The 18,099-nt window shown below is 41.1% G+C and overlaps 1 protein-coding gene across 3 annotated transcripts in view; it reads left to right on the top strand.

Annotated features, from left to right (window-relative positions):
* ADAMTSL1 (ADAMTS like 1) overlaps window positions 1-18,099 on the top strand; it is a 1,025,773-nt gene that overhangs the window by 779,806 nt on the left and 227,868 nt on the right. For all 3 annotated transcript variants that reach the window (XM_049711047.1, XM_049711046.1, XM_004276108.3), the window contains 2 exons: window positions 10,062-10,363; window positions 16,592-16,721. In XM_049711047.1, coding sequence (XP_049567004.1) covers window positions 10,062-10,363; window positions 16,592-16,721 — 432 coding nt within the window. The remainder of the gene's footprint in view (window positions 1-10,061; window positions 10,364-16,591; window positions 16,722-18,099) is intronic.

The raw sequence follows: 18,099 nt of genomic DNA, 5'->3' as shown, positions 1-18,099 counted from the left end.
GGGATCCTTGTGTGCCAAAATACAGTATGGACCCTGTCACCACCAATATATGTTAAGTCCATTAAGGTCATTTTTAATGAACTGAACTTTTCTTTGGAAAGCTTTGCCAAACTTGTTGAATTAAGGGAAAGAAACCTTTACAAAATTGCAAGATAAACTAATTCCACTCCATGTGAAGAAGAAATGGTTCATGACAAGTATTCTGAGTTTACAATATTTTAGATTTTTATCCAAGTCAGAGAAAATAATATGCATGAAAATCTACATTCTTTTATTAAGCTAAGAACTCCAAATGCACTAATAGCATTGTAAGCTATAATGGCATTTTAGTTCCTGGGATATGGCTTTTTAAATCATCAGACTAGCCTTAAGGAAAACCAAACTTTTCAATCATGTTGTGTTCACATAGGTCAGAAAAGCAACGGAGAGAAAGATGGTCTGAATGAGTGTCGTAGCCTCATTTTTCATTGGTGGAGAGTGATTTGGCTCCATTGTATCTTCTCATACAGTTAAGGGTCTGTCTTCTCTTTTTCCCAAATCTCTGTGTGTAATGAGTTTTAAAGAGTGGGCTTCTCTAAACTAGGAACAATTCCACAATGCTCCAGAGTCTTCACTGTGGGGTGGCTGGTCGTATAATAAGGCAGTGTTAGTCCAGAGTCATGTATAAATTACTGAAGGCATCCTCTGTCTCAAAGCTTCCCCAAATCCTTTTATTCTATAAAGCAGCATTTTTATTGAGATTTAACATCAACAAGTATGATAACAAGTATGATAGACACAGAACTTAACAAGTATGATAGACACAGAACTTAAACTTGTCTCAAGCTACATGATAACCCAAACCCCGTCAAGATGAATCAAGGCCAGCACATACTGCCCAAAGGCAGCTATAAGAAATAAAAATAAATAAGCCCATGATAGCTACTAAATCTGGGCACAGTCACCTTTTGAAAGACCATAAGAAACTTCTAAAACAGGAAAATGGTTTCAGATTTTCCATGCCAATGCCTGGAACTTAAAAGTATGATTTAATTTCTTTGAGGTTTTAGGCTATTGCCTCTTTATCTAGCTTGGTTTCAACCTCTGGAGCCAAGAATAAGCCCAATATCAGATCACTCATAACACCAACCCTTACCCTCCTATTTACCCATTCACTTATTCATTTGAAAAAAAAATGTATTTTTGAGCACCTGTTATGTGAAGTTCTACCTTCATGGAGGTTTGGTCTAATAAATGAGATAGTTATTCCATAAAGATTCACACTGGATTATCAAAAACCGATTGCTGTTATAAGAAAATGAAGAGGTTCTGTCAGAGTCTGACAGGGGCCCCCAAAAGGTCTGGGAGTCAGGGAAGTCTTCTTTGAGAAGGGACATGTCAGCTGAGACCTGTAGGATGAGCGGAAGTTATTCTAAGCTGAGAGGAGGGAGGAGGGTCATCCAGAGAGTGATCCACACATGCCAGAACTCTGAGTCAGGAAAGAATTACACACATTTAAGCAAGTGAAGGAAGACTAGTGTGTCTGGAAGCTAGTGACTGGGCTGGGGGTGGGGAGAATCGTAGGAGATGAAGATGGATAATGGCATGATATAAACCTGGGTAAGGAGCTTGGCTTTGTTTCTGGGTATAGCAGGAACAATGAAAAGGTTTACATTTTAAGAGCCCCCTGGCTACAGCATGAAGAAAGCATATTAAGAAATAACAGAGGAAGAAAACAGACCAGTGACTATTGTGGTAGTCCACGGGAGAGCAGATGTTAGCCTCAGTGATCCGGCTTGCATGGCAGCCTTAGAGCCAGGACAATGAGGTGGTAGAGAGCATGGATTCTATAGTAAATGGCCATGATTTGAATCTTGACTCTGCCATTTATTTAGCAGTATGACCTTGGGAATATCTGTGTCTCAATTTTATCATCTAGAAATTGGGATGAAAATATAATTGTTAAAATATAATTTATTTTTGTTAAATATATAAGTTGTTAAAATATAATTTTCAGAAAGGGAAAATTGTGATTTATAAATATAAAATGAGCACATGTCTAACTTTTTATTTAACTCATGAATTATGACAGAACCAATAAGATGTTAAAACTAGTTCTAATGTGAATTGGATTTAGAAAAGTTTATATTTTCTATCAGACAAAATTATTTGCATTGACATGAACAGAAAAATAAGTTCCGTCACTATGAACGAGAAACATCTACATCATCACTAGCTCTCTACAAGGAAACTTTCATCTCCATGGAGTTGCAAAATAGACTAGCCAAAGACAGAGACTCACACTTCCATAGAATTTGACAGCCCCTGAAAGTCTGCTAGTAATCTTGTTTGTCCATTTCACAATGTTTCTGACAGTACCCATCTCCTAACAGTGTTATAATGAGCTAATATATAGAAATGCTTAAAACATATCAGTGAACGTTAGCTATTATTGTTGTGGTTGTTGCTGTTATTATATCAAGGTGGTAGTAGTCGAGATGGAGAGAGGTAAATGAATTTCAGATACATTTTTGAGGGAGAATTAACAGAATTTGGGAATCGTTTCAAAGTGAGGAACTAGGGAAAATGAGGGATCAAGAATAACTCCTCATTTTTCATGTGAGCAACTAGCTACCCAGTTGAACCATTTGCTGTGATGGAGAAGGTTGGAAGAGGAATCAGATGCTAAGAAAGGGAATCAAGAGTTCCATTTTGGACACTTTAAGTTGGAGGTACCTTTGAAATATCCAAGTGAACATGCCGTTCAGGAGAGATGTCAATGTGTACCGGCTAAGAGCATGAAACCTTACTAGGTGTGTGGCTTATATCTCAGTTTCCTCATCTGTATATTAAATGGAGATAATAATAATTCTGTTCTCATCAGGTTATTGTTAGGATTTAACAACATTTATTTATAAAGCACTTAGAAGTGAGGCTGACACATAAGAAGCACTGCATAATTTTTTGATAAATAGATTGTGTTAAATTAATGTTTATTCCCTTCAAAGAGTAAAATGGCTTGCTATCCCAAATCTTACTTTAAAAAAAAGTTTCGATACGAAGCTCAGACAAAAGGTATAGACTGGAGGGTAAATACTTAGAAGTTGCCTGTACTTTGGTGGTATTTGAAACCAAGAATCGTTGGTGAGCACATCAGAAGACCGCACCAAACTGAGCCTTCAGGCACTGCAATATTTAGAGTTTGAGGAGAGGAGAAGGATCTAGAAAAGGAGCCTGAGAAGGAAGTGACCAGAAAAGAAAAACAAAAACCTGGAAAGCTTGGTGTCATGTAAGTCAAGGAGAAAGTAATTCAAGAAAAAAGGCACGATCAGGTGTGCTGGATGCTACCGGAAACAAGATGACTGAGCACTGGATTTGTCGGGAAGAGAAGACAATGTGGGACCAATACTCTTAAACATTTATTATCAACTGTCTTTTTTCTGGCTTTTCTCTTATTGTTAAAGAAGAACAACATCCGGTTGATCAAGAGGGTCCCTCCTTTAGTGAGATTCCTTCTAATATCTTTTTTTATTTATTTATTTTTTGGCCGCATTGGGTCTTAGTTGTGGCATGTGGAATCTTTCGTTGTGGCGCACGGGCTCTTCGTTGTGGTGCACGGGCTCCAGAGCACGTGGGCTCTGTAGATGTAGCACATGGGCTCTCTAGTTGTGGTGCACAGGCTCAGTGGTTGTGGCACGCGGGCTTAGTTGGATTCTTAACCACTGGACCACCCGGGAAGCCCCATCCTGCTAATATCTTGTCTGGAACCATATTAGAGGAAGCTGGGTCAGACCTACAAGATGAGTTTAACAGAGTACTCAAACGTACGAGGTCCTAGGCTTTGAAAGAGCCCAGTCATCTCTGGCTCGTTGGAACTTGGAGAGAACTCTGATCTCCTGCAGCATTTCCTTCTAGTACAGCGTCTCTTTGAAAGGAAAATGTGCTCTTTAACGCAGTCAGCCTTTCTTCCCCCGCTTCCAGCACTGAGCATTTCCGCAAGAAAGCAATTGAGGCATTCTTGCCAAGGCCAGCTGCCTCTCAAAGAACCCAAAAGGGCAACACTATCCTGAGAAAAAGAAGTCAACTACTTGGAAAATGCCACTAAATATTGCTGTCCCAGGACTGCCTTAGAATGTTATGGAATTGGGTTCTTCCTTCACATCACTGGCTAGCAGCACTAGATGGGGCAGTCACTGAATTTTTTTTTTTCAAATAATTGTATTGGTGACCGTATCAAAATTGTCATTTGTTTTGTCATCTTAATTTCTAGAACCATTCTATTCTTGGTTATGCTACCAGGCACCTTACAGTGCTGAAGACCCTCACAACTCAGACGTGATACTTAAGGATGTGAGGAACATATGAAAAAAAGTGGTGCTATTAGATGTTTTGCAGAGTGATGTCCTGGGCACCTTTGCAAAATTTTGCTTGGAGACTTCAATATGCATTTCATAACCAGCATGAATTATTTGCAATTCCAGAGACTTGTAAGCTAACAGCTGCAGTTGAGAAATATTTTCATAATTCCACATTCAGATCAAGTATCCTTGACTAAAGAGCTTTCACAATAAGTTAGATTCCCATTTGTTTGGAATGATTTAGGTGTGGTTCTAAGTGAATGTAGAGGCATATTTTAGATAAGTGTTCTCTCAAAACTTTAATGCTTTAGCTATATATATATATATATATATATATTAAAAGCTATAGAATTTATTTGTATTTCACAAGTTTTTCATGCACTTTCTTCATTTTTTTAATAGTTCTATGAAATTTTATCATGGACATAGATTCATATAACCACCACCACAATCAGGATACAAAACTGTTCCATCATCCCCCCTAAACTCTCACATACTCTCCCTTTATAACCACTTTTCCCACAAACCAAGCCCCTAGTTGCTACAATGACAAAAGAATTCATAGATAAGTTTGATTTAAGAACCCAATGTCAGTGAATTCGATGTATATATTCATTAATGAAATTGTCTAGCTTTGTGTTGAAAAGCCAGTGGTTACTTCTCGTACAAACATGAAATGCAAAGCTAGCTATATTTTTAAATAATCATTTTAAGTTTGTCTTAGTATGATGGATTTTTTTCTTTTAGTATGATGGATTTTATAAGTAAATCACTTTGAAACTCCTAGAGTGATTCAGTTAAAGAGTTGCCTGCCCTTTGTAACATTCCAAAGGTTTTTTGTTTGTTTACTAGTTTGGAGGCTTTTTTTTTTAATATCTTTCCTTTTAATTTCATTGAGGGACATTGAATAAATAACTAAATAGATGAAAGAATGTGTTTCCCCTTCCCTCTCCTAGTTCCTTTCCCACCCAGCAGCAATTATTTTTTTCTCATAGATCCAAATGCCTCTTTGATACAAATGCCCAAATGCCCAAATGCCCAGCTAGGTTTAAGTAACTGCACCTTTTCCTAAAGATTTTACTGTCTCAAAGATTGTCCAGAATCAGGAGAAGAACCAACCTTCAAAACTAAAGAAAAAGAATAGAGAAAGATTGAACTAAAAATAAGATGAGGTAATATGAAATACCATTTTTACCAATGACGTATGATGATTTTTTTGTCCCCAAATGACATATTTATGTAAAAGACTTTCTGGTTAATTTGGTATAGAATTACTTAGACAGTATTTTATTTTTCCAATATACTCTTCTCCAGATCCCTCTGTGGCCACTGGTTAGGTGAGAAAATTTTAGAAAGGAAATAATCATGATTCTCATGTGCATATTAAATAAACATCTGTCAAAGATTGTATTTACCTTATTAATTAATGAAGAAACCAGGAATATGTTACAACCAACTCAAAGGAAATTTAAAAGAACCAAACATATTCAGGCAAATAAGAATACTGAAATGAATTTATAAGTAGATGCAAAATGGGTCTATCCACAGGACAACCAATTGCATTCCACAAGACACAATCTTCATTTCTATGGGAAAGAATCTCATGATCAATTTCCTGCAGTTTAAAAGTTGTAAAATAACTCACAGTCAATGAAAGATTTTAAAATTTTATAATAACTAGGAACAATGCACTGGACAGACTATTCAGGAATCTTTGGGGTCCCTTTTAAGTTTTTATAATTTTTTTCTACACTCTTCAGTTCATTCCCTCCTCTCCCCTCACCCTAAAATCACCAAAAGAAAGAGGAAAAAGAAATCCACAACCCCTACCAACTTATAACTCAAATGTTATAAGATTGAAAACTAAACAAAAATTAAATATTTCTAATGTGATTTTCTGCAAGTTTCAGTTTGCATTTTGAAACTAGAGAATGGGGTGAGGCTCCTAACAGCATCAAAATAACACAACTATAGAGCTACTATATTGTGCTACTCTTATTCTGAATAATCCCAATGATTTTTTTTTTTAAACAAGCACTCATATGAAAGGAGGAGAGAGGAAAGGAAGAGGAGAAAAGAAAAAAAAATATCAGGCCATGTGTGTATAAAACTAGAGCTAAGTCTGGCTAATATCTGCAGTAATGTGAGACTAACCAAGAGTGAACTGTTTCTCTTTAGCATCATATTAATAAAGTAATAGTTTTTATTATTTCAGTCCATGCTTCTGACTCTGTAATAGCCACTAATCAACTAAACCACGTTGGGATTTTCCAGGTGAATTTGATTATCACTCTTTTCTGTTTCGTAATAGGGACTGTGGTAATACCTCTAATTAAAGGATAAGTATTTTGGTAGTGAAATGAACAATGAATCTTGCAAACGGAAGACCAGAGAGAAACATAAATTACTTATTTGCCAGGGTTCTGTTCGTTTGTTTGTTTTATCCTGGAGATGGGAAAACTAAATGCAGAAATCATATCAATCATTTCTGAAGCTCAAGCCCACCTTTGAAAGAACTCACTTATCCAAGCCATTCTTCATCCATCTGGCAATCGTGCTGCTAACCGAAAGAATTTTTAAATTACCCAAATTAAACTTCAATAATACACTGTACATCAAAACGATTAATATACTGATTTTTAAAAGACACATTGACTCCATTTTAAAGGTCCCACTTTAAAGGTTCTAACTCAGCAAGAACTACTCAAGATGCGTCTTCTAAACATTGCAGTTAAACCTCCTAGCTCATATGACTGCCCTCTCACTGACCTTGCTTCCTCCCACTTGTGGCCAGAAAGCTCAAGATAGTAAATACAGAGTTGGGAGATCTAGGGATATGGGGGAAGGTTTCACATGAAAAACAGTTATTATTCATTTGGCCGTTTGCACTATTAGATATTTTCCTTTTGAAATACAATCTCCTGCCTTCAGTGAGAGAGAATAGTAAATCATCCAGTGTATGCACTAGAGATATTAAGATGACTGCCAAAAGACAGCACCACTTAAAGACCAAATTGTTCTTAATTGGTGTGAACTTGATGAAGACCTAAGGATAGTGGGTTGGGAGATAAGCCAGTAAGGCTGTTTGACACTTGATAAGGTTCTCACTTGGGAGACATAAAGTAGATTAACCCTAAGTATCCCGACAGCCAAAAATACACACACACACCCTCACACACATATTTCTTTACTTTTTTCATTTAGATGCTACTTTAAAGTAAACAGTTCTCAGTCACTGCAGTGAGTTCATGGGGCTTCGGTAGCACCCCTTTTCTACTTAGTGTGCTTTTGGTGTATCTTCCCGGTCCTGGAGAGAGAACAAATGCAAAGTGATTCATGTTATAGGCAAGGAGAGCTGAGGGTTTCATCTGTGCAGCCTTTATGTTCCAGATTTCATCTGGGACTCACTTTTTATCTAGGAGATAATCCGTAAACAAATCAATTTAGCTCCTTGTCATAAGTTTCTATATATAGGAAAAAGATGGAAACAGAGGTTATTGCAACAACAAAGCTTCCCAAACATGGCCCACAAAGACTAAAATCTTCCCTATCTGGCCCTTTACGGAAAAAGCTATTTGAGCCTTGGTCTCTTGGAATAGTCACTGAAGAGGGCTATTATAGCTGACAGAACAATAATCCTTCCTGTATGGGAAAAGCTGTTAGGGTGCCATTCTTTCTGAGATCTTGTCATCTTCTTCATTTGAAAACAAAATTCAGGACCACATTATTAAACAAGCATTATTCATCACTGCTGTCAAAGCTGGCAGACTTATCATTTGCTTCTAGGTTTCTCTTATACATAAAATAGTTTGGTATGTATTTTCCTTTCTGTCCACACCTGGGTTGTAAAATTCAGTGCTTGTGTATTTGTTATGATCCTTGTTCCAGGACTCAGGCGGATAGATGTGAATGTGTAATAAGAGGGTTAAAATGATTTCGATGGCAGATTTTGGTTTTATATTCCTACAAGACTGCTACAGGTAGCGTTATTTAAAGAGGGAAAGACATTTCAATCTTTTAGGATACTGTTTTCCCCACCACGTTCTCTAGGTGCCAGGAGATGGTTAGGAATTCAGAAAAGAGAGAGGGAGGTGACTCTGTGACGAGAATTTCTTGGGAATAAGTCTGGGTGATGCTTGCTCCCTCATGCACCTTCCTGACAAGGTTGTATGTGACCTTTGTTCACCCCTAGGGGATGGCTCTTCAAAGGAAACAAGCCTCAGGCCTTTCTTTTTTTTTTTTTTTAACATCTTTATTGGAGTATAATTGCTTTGCAATGGTGTGTTCCTTTCTGCTTTACAACAAAATGAATCAGTTATATATATACATATGTTGCCATATCTCTTCCCTCTTGTGTCTCCCTCCCTCCCACCCTCCCTATCCCACCCCTCCAGGCGATCACAAAGCACTGAGCTCATCTCCCTGTGCTATGCTCAGGCCTTTCTTAAAGGGACTCCCTCCATGCCTCAGACACCATGGGTCTGGGTCTCCGGGCCAGTCCCCCTGCTCTGCACACAGCCCAGGCTCGGGCCCAGGCCACATCTTCGTTGTGCTTCTTGCAGTTTGAAAACTTGGATTGGTTTCCTGTTAGAATTTCAGTTTCCCTAAACTAGATAGGAGCTATTTTCACTTGCTGAGATTTAATGCTATAACCTTCTTATCACTTCTTTCCTTTTCTGCCAAAGTCAAGGTTAAAGAGCCAGGTTTGCATGCCTCCTCAGCATGACTCCCTGTTCAAAAGCAGTAGGATCATGGAAAAGTAATTTTTTTTTTTTTTAATTCCAAAGTCCTTTCTCCAGATTATGATACTAACTTTGTGAAAATGTTAGTGGTTCCCTCTGGGCTTTTTTTCTCTAGGCACTTCTCAAGGTCATTGCAGATATGGCCATTGTTGATTAGTGGGAGGAAAAAAGCCTTTTTGGAATTTGGATATTGTCCTACATTCTAGAGAAACTCAGATAAAAACCAAGTTCTCCCTAATGTGGCTTTTCTCGGTGGGGAGGCGCTGGAGGCTGTTGAACAAACTCGTATGAATGCAGAGCCCTCTCGTTTACTGTGACATGCCTGTGGATTTAAATTTGTAGCAGGGCTTTTCTCTAGGATATAAAAAGAACTGCAGTCCAGACTAATCCAAAGAATGTGTGAGGAACAAGGCTCTGCTCCATTCTTGGAAACTTACAAAAAACCCTCTTTCTCTTTCTGTGTATAAATAAATCTTGGGAAGCACATTGAGCAGAAAAGCAAAGAAAGTTACAGAACCTGAAATTCAGACTAAAAACAAAACAAAAAAATACTTCCTTAAATATCTCTGAGGGCTGATTTTGTTAGAGTTTTTAGTATTAGTATTAGTCTGCTGGAAGAATAGCCGGCATCTGCAGGAGGCACAAGTGCTGGGATTTAGATCGATAGAGAAGAAACCAATTCCCTGCTCCAAAGAGCTACCACTGTGGGTGCAAAGCAGGGAGAAAGCAGGTGGTCTGTGGCTGGAATGTCTTCCAGCTGGGGGTTCATATGACACTCACGAAGAAACCAATCCAGAAACAGTGGCAAGTGAGCTCATGAACTACACCGAAGCGCCCAGCACAGGACAGGGTGGCTGAGCCCTGAGCACATCCTGGGACGGCACTGGGCCACGGTGGCAGGTGGGATGAGGACCCTCCCAGTACCCGCGGTCTCCTGCTTGGGGCTTCTCATCCTGTCCTCTTGTTTGCTTGCGGACTGCAGGTTCATCCCAGAGGCCTGGTCGGCCTGCACGGTCACCTGTGGTGTGGGGACCCAGGTGCGAATAGTCCGGTGCCAGGTGCTCCTGTCTTTCTCTCAGTCCGTGGCCGACCTGCCCGTTGACGAATGTGAAGGGCCCAAGCCGGCATCGCAGCGCCCCTGCTACGCAGGACCCTGCAACGGGGAGGTTCCTGAGTTTAACCCGGAAGAGACAGGTGGCCTCTTCGGTGGCCTGCAGGATTTTGACCAGCTCTACGACTGGGAGTATGAGGGCTTCACCAAGTGCTCCGAGTCATGTGGAGGAGGTAAGAAGGGGGATCTGGCTCAGATCCTCGCCACCGTCTTGTCCTTTTTCTGTAACTTCTCTCTCTGCTTGCAACTGTGTCACGTGACTGCCTCTAGTCCAAGAATGATAGGTAGGGGGAGGAAGCCATTCTAAATGTAAAGCGGCCTGAATGAAACACAGATGTATTTCTCTTTGGGCTTGAGCAGCTTTTAGACTGTCAGCCATGAGTAGCCATCACAAGTAATGCTTTTACTTTTAGTTGTCATTCTGACGTTTTGCAATATATCTTAGCGTATCTGACTGAGGAACAAAGTTGACGCTGACCTGGCAACGCTCTCAACATTTACTTTTATTTATCTATGCCCTTGCCTCTGTGCATGTGGTATGAACCAAGACCCAAGATGACAAGCAGTCTGCTGTTCCCAAGGACAGGGTACAGCCAATCTGATTTACTCAGCTGATTCCCAAAGTAATATCTATTGACAAAGGGAAAGGGTGTATAAGGGCAATTATAACACTGTGGTTACCTAGAACTGGAAAGAATTTAAAGAATCCTGACCCCACTGCCATTTTATAGATGAGAAAACTGAGATACAGAGAAGCTGAGTGACTTTTTCAAGATCACACAGCTAGTGAGTGACATTTGGGACTAGGCCTGCTGTTCATTTCTCTGTCAAGGGTCTTTTTTCATCATACCTCACTTCTTTAAGCACTTAGAGAGTTCCTGAAGCTTTCTCATTGAATGAAGATTATTTAAATAATGTTCAATGTTTCCATGTATATTGACCTGGTTCTCTTAGGTCTAGTTCATCGTGATAACGGATTCAGTGATTTTTCTATTTCAGGTGTTAGTAATGGAACTGTAGTGGGAGAAGAAGGCATTTTAAATCAACAATTAATTCTTTAAGATTACGATCTTTCGTACCACTGTAGAAAATGCATTAGATGCATGTCGACACTGTCTCCCGTGTCTACTCCCAAGAGAGCTTTTGATAGGTGAGGAAACGCTAGCTGACTTCCCATCAAATCCCTGTCACTGGCTATCAGTAACCCCTGTTGTCACATTAAGGATCTGCATTCCCAGCAAAGTTTCTTACTTAATTGGTATAAAAATATCTATATTAAAATTATTTCCCCAAACTGTTTTCTAAACCATGACATTTTGGAAACTCTTTTATAAAAGCATCTTTTCTCATTACTGGGAATGTCAGAATACATGTGCCCAAATTGTTCATGCGTAGTTGAAAAGGAATGGAACAAGTACGAGCAGAGAAATCAATTTTCTCCATTAGGTCGCTTCGTAAGCATTTAATAGTCTTGACCTTGAGGTTCTCGTTTCGTTTCTAAGCCTTCCAATTTCAAACCATGGAGTTCTTAAGTGTTTTCATGGAGAGCCTATTATTTTAAAACCTAGAATTTTCCATCTGATTCTGGAAGACAGTTTCTTGGAACTCCGCTAATCCATGTCCTGTGGTGCCCTCCACTCACAATGAGGACATCTTTACTTCCATGCTTAATGAGGGAGAAGTATTAAGTAAGCTTTGGTGATCTCTGAGCCCCAGCAGGAGCTCAGAGGCCAGGTGGAAAGGACACAGCAGTGGCTACAGTTGCTTCTTTCCGACATAGTGAATGACTCAAGAGTTCAGATGGTGTGTGTTTATCTCCACTTTCCATGATCATATCCCCAATTTCCATGATCACCTGAATTGAACAATCACGATCTTTAGTCTAAAATGAATGTGCTTTGAATAAGATTATTTACGATCTCTCAGTTATGATTCTCAGCTATAAGTCAAGCCATGAACTTTATGAGCAGATGGGAAAAATGATGCTGTAATGGAATATATAAATGACCAGATACCTGTCTCTTTAAGATTCTAACCATGCTGCTGATCAACCAGGGGTATAAAATTCAAAGCGTAGAGAGTACGTGGAATGTTTTTCCTTTAAAAGGTTTTCAGAAGCTATTGATCTGGAAATAAGAGTTGTATATTTCATACACAAACGATGTCGGCTTGTAGGAACTGAGCATCTTTGTATAACAGAAAGTGTACATCCTTTATATCCAGTTAGGTCTTTATCTGTCGACAACTGTGCACACTTACCTACAGTTGTGTCACTGTGCCAAGGTAATATATCTATGCCTAAAATGTTAAAAGTTGAAAATTCCAAAGTGGTGAAAATATGCTCGGGTCCCATGGTCCATATGGTGCCCAAACACACTAAAAAATTATTTTGGTATACGGGATATGTATATTTTGAAGTCATTGTTTGGCAGTACCATTTTATGGTACTACCAGCTTTGATCTTTCACTAAGATATAACCCACAAGGTTGAAGATATTTTTAATCATTCCTGCTGAAGCCAATCAAAAATCTGCAGGATTAACACATAGATTTTAAATCAATTTGGGGTTATAAGACCAGTCTAGCTAATTTTATTGTTTTTGCAACCTCAAGAGATGAAATTGGATAGACACAAAAGTAACCTTTCACCTAGCAGAGGTAGCAACCAGAAGGAACTAGTTAGTAATTTAGGCTGTAGTTGGTGGCTGCGTTTCCCCAAGCTGTCATCAAATATCATGTAACAATTTTGCTATTCTGGGAGATATAAACACCGAAAATCCCATTTTCTGGAAGATTGAAAGTGAGCCTAACCTGTTCAGATCTGTGTCCTGTTGTCTCACTAACATCTCCTGGGTATATTTTAACTTTCCATATGTGAACGGATAGGTGTAGTCAAGGAGAGTAGATTTGAACCTGAACAGCTTTATTGACCTCCTAGATGGTAAAATCGACGTTAAAATCTGGCTGAAGGGGCTTCCCTGGTGGCGCAGTGGTTGAGAGTCCACCTGCCGATGCAGGGGACGCGGGTTCGTGCCCCGGTCCGGGAAGATCCCACATGCCCCTGGAGCGGCTAGGCCCGTGAGCCATGGCTGCTGAGCCTGCGCATCCGGAGCCTGTGCTCTGCAACGGGAGAGGCCACAACTGTGAGAGGCCTGCGTACCGCAAAAAAAAAAAAAAAAAAAAAAAAAAAATCTAGCCGAAGGAAAACTTGAAATTGATTTCAGCAGGTATAAAAGGTGAAATCCTGTGCATCTGCCTCCCTTTTCCTTATGAGTCCTCTCCTTCTGCTTCTGTCAAGAAAGGAAAACTCAGAATCGGAAAGGACCATACATACACGTGTGTTCTGTGTTGGTTTAAAACGTCCTTCTCAGTGCAAAAATTAGCCCATTTGGGAAGTAGCACAGACTTGATGAGCTAACTTCTCACATCCCGGCCCGACTGCCCTGAGTCCAGTATACTGTGAACTGACAGGTGAAGTCTTCACACGTCTTCCCTCTCCAGCTTCCCACACCCCCATGCCAGGGCTGCTCCCTCACGCCACGTTGCTTCCTCCAGGCCCCCATTCCTTCCCACCGCCCCTTGGCCCAGATTGCACGCTCTGCTTTGGAATGCCCTGCCCTTTAGGCATCTCATTCATTAATGCCACAAAAATTTCTTGTGTGTTGACCACAGGGCTGGTCCCAGATCCTCCTTCATTACGACGGAGCTCTGCCCTTAGCCTCCCGCACCCCCCATCTAGGAATGCTATGACAACAGACCCTGAATGCAGTGTTGCGGAGGCCGAGGGCATCCTTCTAGAAGACATTAGATTAGAAGGTAGTAACTCTAGAATGCTTCTTAATCTCAGCATTTAACCAACCCGAAGGTGACTTTTATCCTGTGCTAGGATTATTGGCTGGGGTCATGTAACTGTGTTCTGTGTATCTCAGAAGATTACTGATGTCATTTAGAAACTTTAACCCTTGCAGTCCCATTCCATGCAGTCCTGAAAGGACCTCAGTTCTGTAAACAAGGATTTCACAAAGTGGAAACAGGTCACATTACTCATACACCCCCAATACATGTCCTGCCCCAAGCAAGCCTTTTCAAGTAAGGCAGGTGACAAAAGCCCTGTGGTCGCTTCCTGCCTCAGGGATTGCCAACTCAAATTCATAAGCTCTTCAATAGCTGACTAAAGCCAAAATATATTTTATTTTAGAGTAACATTTAGAATCTCTGGAATACTACCAGGTAGACAAATGAATTGAAACCTTAATTTCAAACAGAATCACAGCTCTAGATTCTGTATGGAACAGTTCGCCTCATCTAGCGCCTTGTCATCATGACCTTAATAATGCCAGACTGTTCTGGTGGGAAGTATCCATGAAGAGATCAACAATTTCTTGTGAAGTGTTTTGCTATATCATCATACCATGAATTTCAAGTGGCTCACTCCAGCTGCAACCAGGAGGACACCCTGGCGTCAGCTTTCCAGAATATGATGGAATATCTTGAATGTCTAGCATAAATCTCAAATGCTTCACCCTGAACTGGCCGTGATATATTTAAATTAAATTTTTGAAGCTCGTAAAAGGCTTAGAAAAAAGAAAGCTGACAGGGAAAATATTGTGACTGATTTTTTTTTTTTTTTTTTTTAGTGTTTGATTTGTCAGACTTCCTAGGAAAAAAGAAAGGCGATTCTGATTCAGGCTTTAAAATGTCACTTTTTAAATGGTGGCTTGCTGAGTGACCTCTCGAAGTCAGTGTGACGTCACCTTGGAAAGCATTAGCCTATTGACTGGGGTGATAACTTCTTGGGGAAACACAGGGTAGATAGGAGGAGGGAAGTGACAGGGCTGAGAAGTGATAGGTCTGTCGTACTATATTAGGTACTATCTGATGAAGCAATGCAGAAGATTTTAAAAAGAAAATGTATGTGTATTTATATATAAAACTATTATATGGATTGTCACATACTCTGCTATAACTGCATACAAATATTTAGCAACACATAGGTACATTTAGATGTACATATCTTTATATATATAGCTATGAGTGACTGAAAGCAAATTATCAGGAATGTCCCGTCTCTTCTTCTTTAAACTGAATTCTGCTGAGATGATTCCAGACAAATGTCTAGTTTATTCCTGAAGATCTCCAGCAGATGTAACATCCTCTTAGTATTTTTGAATGTTAGCGTTGTCAGTCATTAAAGCTCCAGTGCTAAGGCACAGCCCCTGCAGTTTCACCATTTATCAACTGTATGACCTTGACGAGTTTTTTCACCCTTCTAAGCCTCAGTTTCCTTATCTGTAAAATGGGGATAAAAGCGGTGCTTGCCTCATGGAGTTGTTGAGAGGATTGAATGGGGCATGTCAGGATCCTAGCCTCAATACTTGGCTAATCATGTTCACTCAGAGGATTTTTGCTACTGCTTTTATGACTGGGAAGCAGGATGAAATGTCTGGATATTACATTAAATTTAATATAATTTAACGATATTCAGTTCATTTGACCAAATTAAAGGTCCATTCATGATAAAAACTCTCAACAAAGCGAGTAGAGAGGGAATGTACCTCAACATAATAAAGGCCGTATATGACAAGCCCACAGCTAACATCATACAAAACGGTGAAAAACTGAAAGCTTTTCCTCTAAGATCAGAAACAAGACAAGGATGTCCATTATATCTGGACACATGGTTACATGTGTCCCTGTCCCATGAAAGCTTCCATGAGAGATCCTACACCCCACCTTGGAAGAGCCAAGTAACTGTACGCCAGTCGCTCCTCAAACTCCTGTTTTACTAGGTCTGTAGTTAGGGGCATGTGGGTGACAGTGGGAACATTGTCTTCCATGGATGTCACTCGTCAGTAGGCATCTTGTTCTCTTTCGTTGTTCCAACTTGCCAAGCTGCTCTAGGTCACTAAAGAAATGAACCCGAATCAGAAGGAAACCAGCAAAGCCCTAGATGCAAGGCCCCAGAAGCACAGCAATTTACAGAATGCTGGACATTCAAACATGGCTCTGGGCCTGCCTTCCAAATACCGTCATCTCCTGTTGATTAGAATACAATGTGTGAAGGTCTTGGGGTCATTACTTTGGTCAACCTGCTCTCCTGCTTTAAATTATCCTGTTTCAGCACTGGCGGCTGCATAGCCGGGTGGCATCTTTTTAAGCGTTTCAGCCGTGCTGGGAGCAGCCTCCCCACTTTGGTGGAGTTGCCCTCCTTAAGGGGCACAAAATTCTGAGTGCTTTCTTCAGACGGCTCGATGCCTGACGAGATTGGCAGCCCCGGACTCTCAACTGCCTGACACGCAGTGAGTCCTCCCAGTCGCAGAGACCTCCCACCAGCTGCCCTGTCTACACTTGCTCACCGCCCACACACCCACTCTGGCCTTGACAGTGTGATCTGTACACAGGTGTCCAGGAGGCGGTGGTGATCTGCCTGAACAAACAGACACGGGAGCCCGTGGATGAAAACCTGTGCGTGACCAGCCAGCGGCCGCCCCAGCTCCTGAAATCCTGCAGTTTGGATCCCTGCCCGGCAAGGTAAGAGGCACACTGGCCGCCCTGCTGCCCAGGAGCATGTTCAGAACGGGGGACGTCTGTCCATGGGCAAGACCAGAACGCTTATTGTTACCCAGTGTTTTGAAAACCAATTAGCGTCAGTTCAAACTTTTAGTCAAATCCACTTGAATTTAATTGAAACCAGGGCTTCGGAATTCCAGCCCAGTGGTCCAGGGTGCAGAAGCTCATGCTACGTGCACTGAAGCAAAGCCCCGTGGTGTGGCTGGTATGTGCACAGGCCCCACTGCTGCTTTCTCCTGGAGGGAATGAGAACTGACTACAGGCATTACGGTCTCTGCCACCTTTCAGCCTGTGCCCCGAGCCCTCCCACCCTGGTAACAGATTGGCTTGCGGATTGCAGGAACTGAAGGATCTGGGTGGTATAACTGACCCACCATGAAATCTCTATGCACACACAGCATGCGGATTCATTATAGCATGATCGGGGGTGTGCGTCTGTCATTCCACATGCATAAAATCAATTAGAGCATATCATTGTTCAGCCCTGCCTGGGTCTCATTATTATCCAACCTTGAGCCTTAGTTCATCAATCCAGTCACTGCTTCAGCCTACGCAATGTTATGGGGTCTTGAGAGACTTTCCTTCATACACGTGTTTGGAGCAAGTCTCTGTAGAAGCTAAACCATCTCATCTATGATTCTGGTTTCAAAGGGGAGACACTTAAAGAAGCAAAGCCAGACTTTCAAGTCTGCTGATGGGCTGAAGAATGTTCCCGGGTCATGTCCTACATACGGAGAGCATTGCTATTTCTGAAGGGTATTTCTTCTGTTTCTGCAAGGTATCATGGGAGAAGCAATGTGTTGCCTACAGGAATTAACGATAGTTTTCTGGTCAGGCTAATGCTGCCTGTCTTACTTCTCAGCCAACTAGATGCCTTTCTCGGGGCCTTAGAGGATACAGACTGCAGGCCTCCTCGGATCATCTCAGGGCACCATCCCACAGTGACACTCTCCTGCTCATCACCAGAGTTATTCTGTATATTAGTCTGAAGGGTGGGCCTGGCTTCCCTCTTCAAATGCAGAAGTGACGAGGGCCACTAGTGCCGTATTCTCCAAGGCAACCAGAAAATCAGTTAGCCACTGCTTGGGGCACTACCCCACCCATGGGAGTAACAGCGTAAAATAGAGTCAAGAGCTGGGCCAAGAAAAACCTCGATCCAGTGCATAGAATATTGAGACACCTCTTTTTCTACCCCTGTGCACATCTCTGTCCTGACCTCACTGTGTATCAGTGAGTCTAAGACCTTGCTGCATGGGCAAGGGATCCAAACCCCTCCATTTGACTGCAGTCTCCTTAATAGGAAGCAGCAGAAGACGTACAGCAGGGACAGCCTGCAAGG

Source organism: Orcinus orca, chromosome 6, assembly GCF_937001465.1.
Source record: "Orcinus orca chromosome 6, mOrcOrc1.1, whole genome shotgun sequence".
Classification (NCBI taxonomy): Eukaryota; Metazoa; Chordata; class Mammalia; order Artiodactyla; family Delphinidae; genus Orcinus; species Orcinus orca.
Note: the sequence above shows the minus strand (reverse complement) of the source record. Positions and strands in the feature narration are given on the sequence as shown.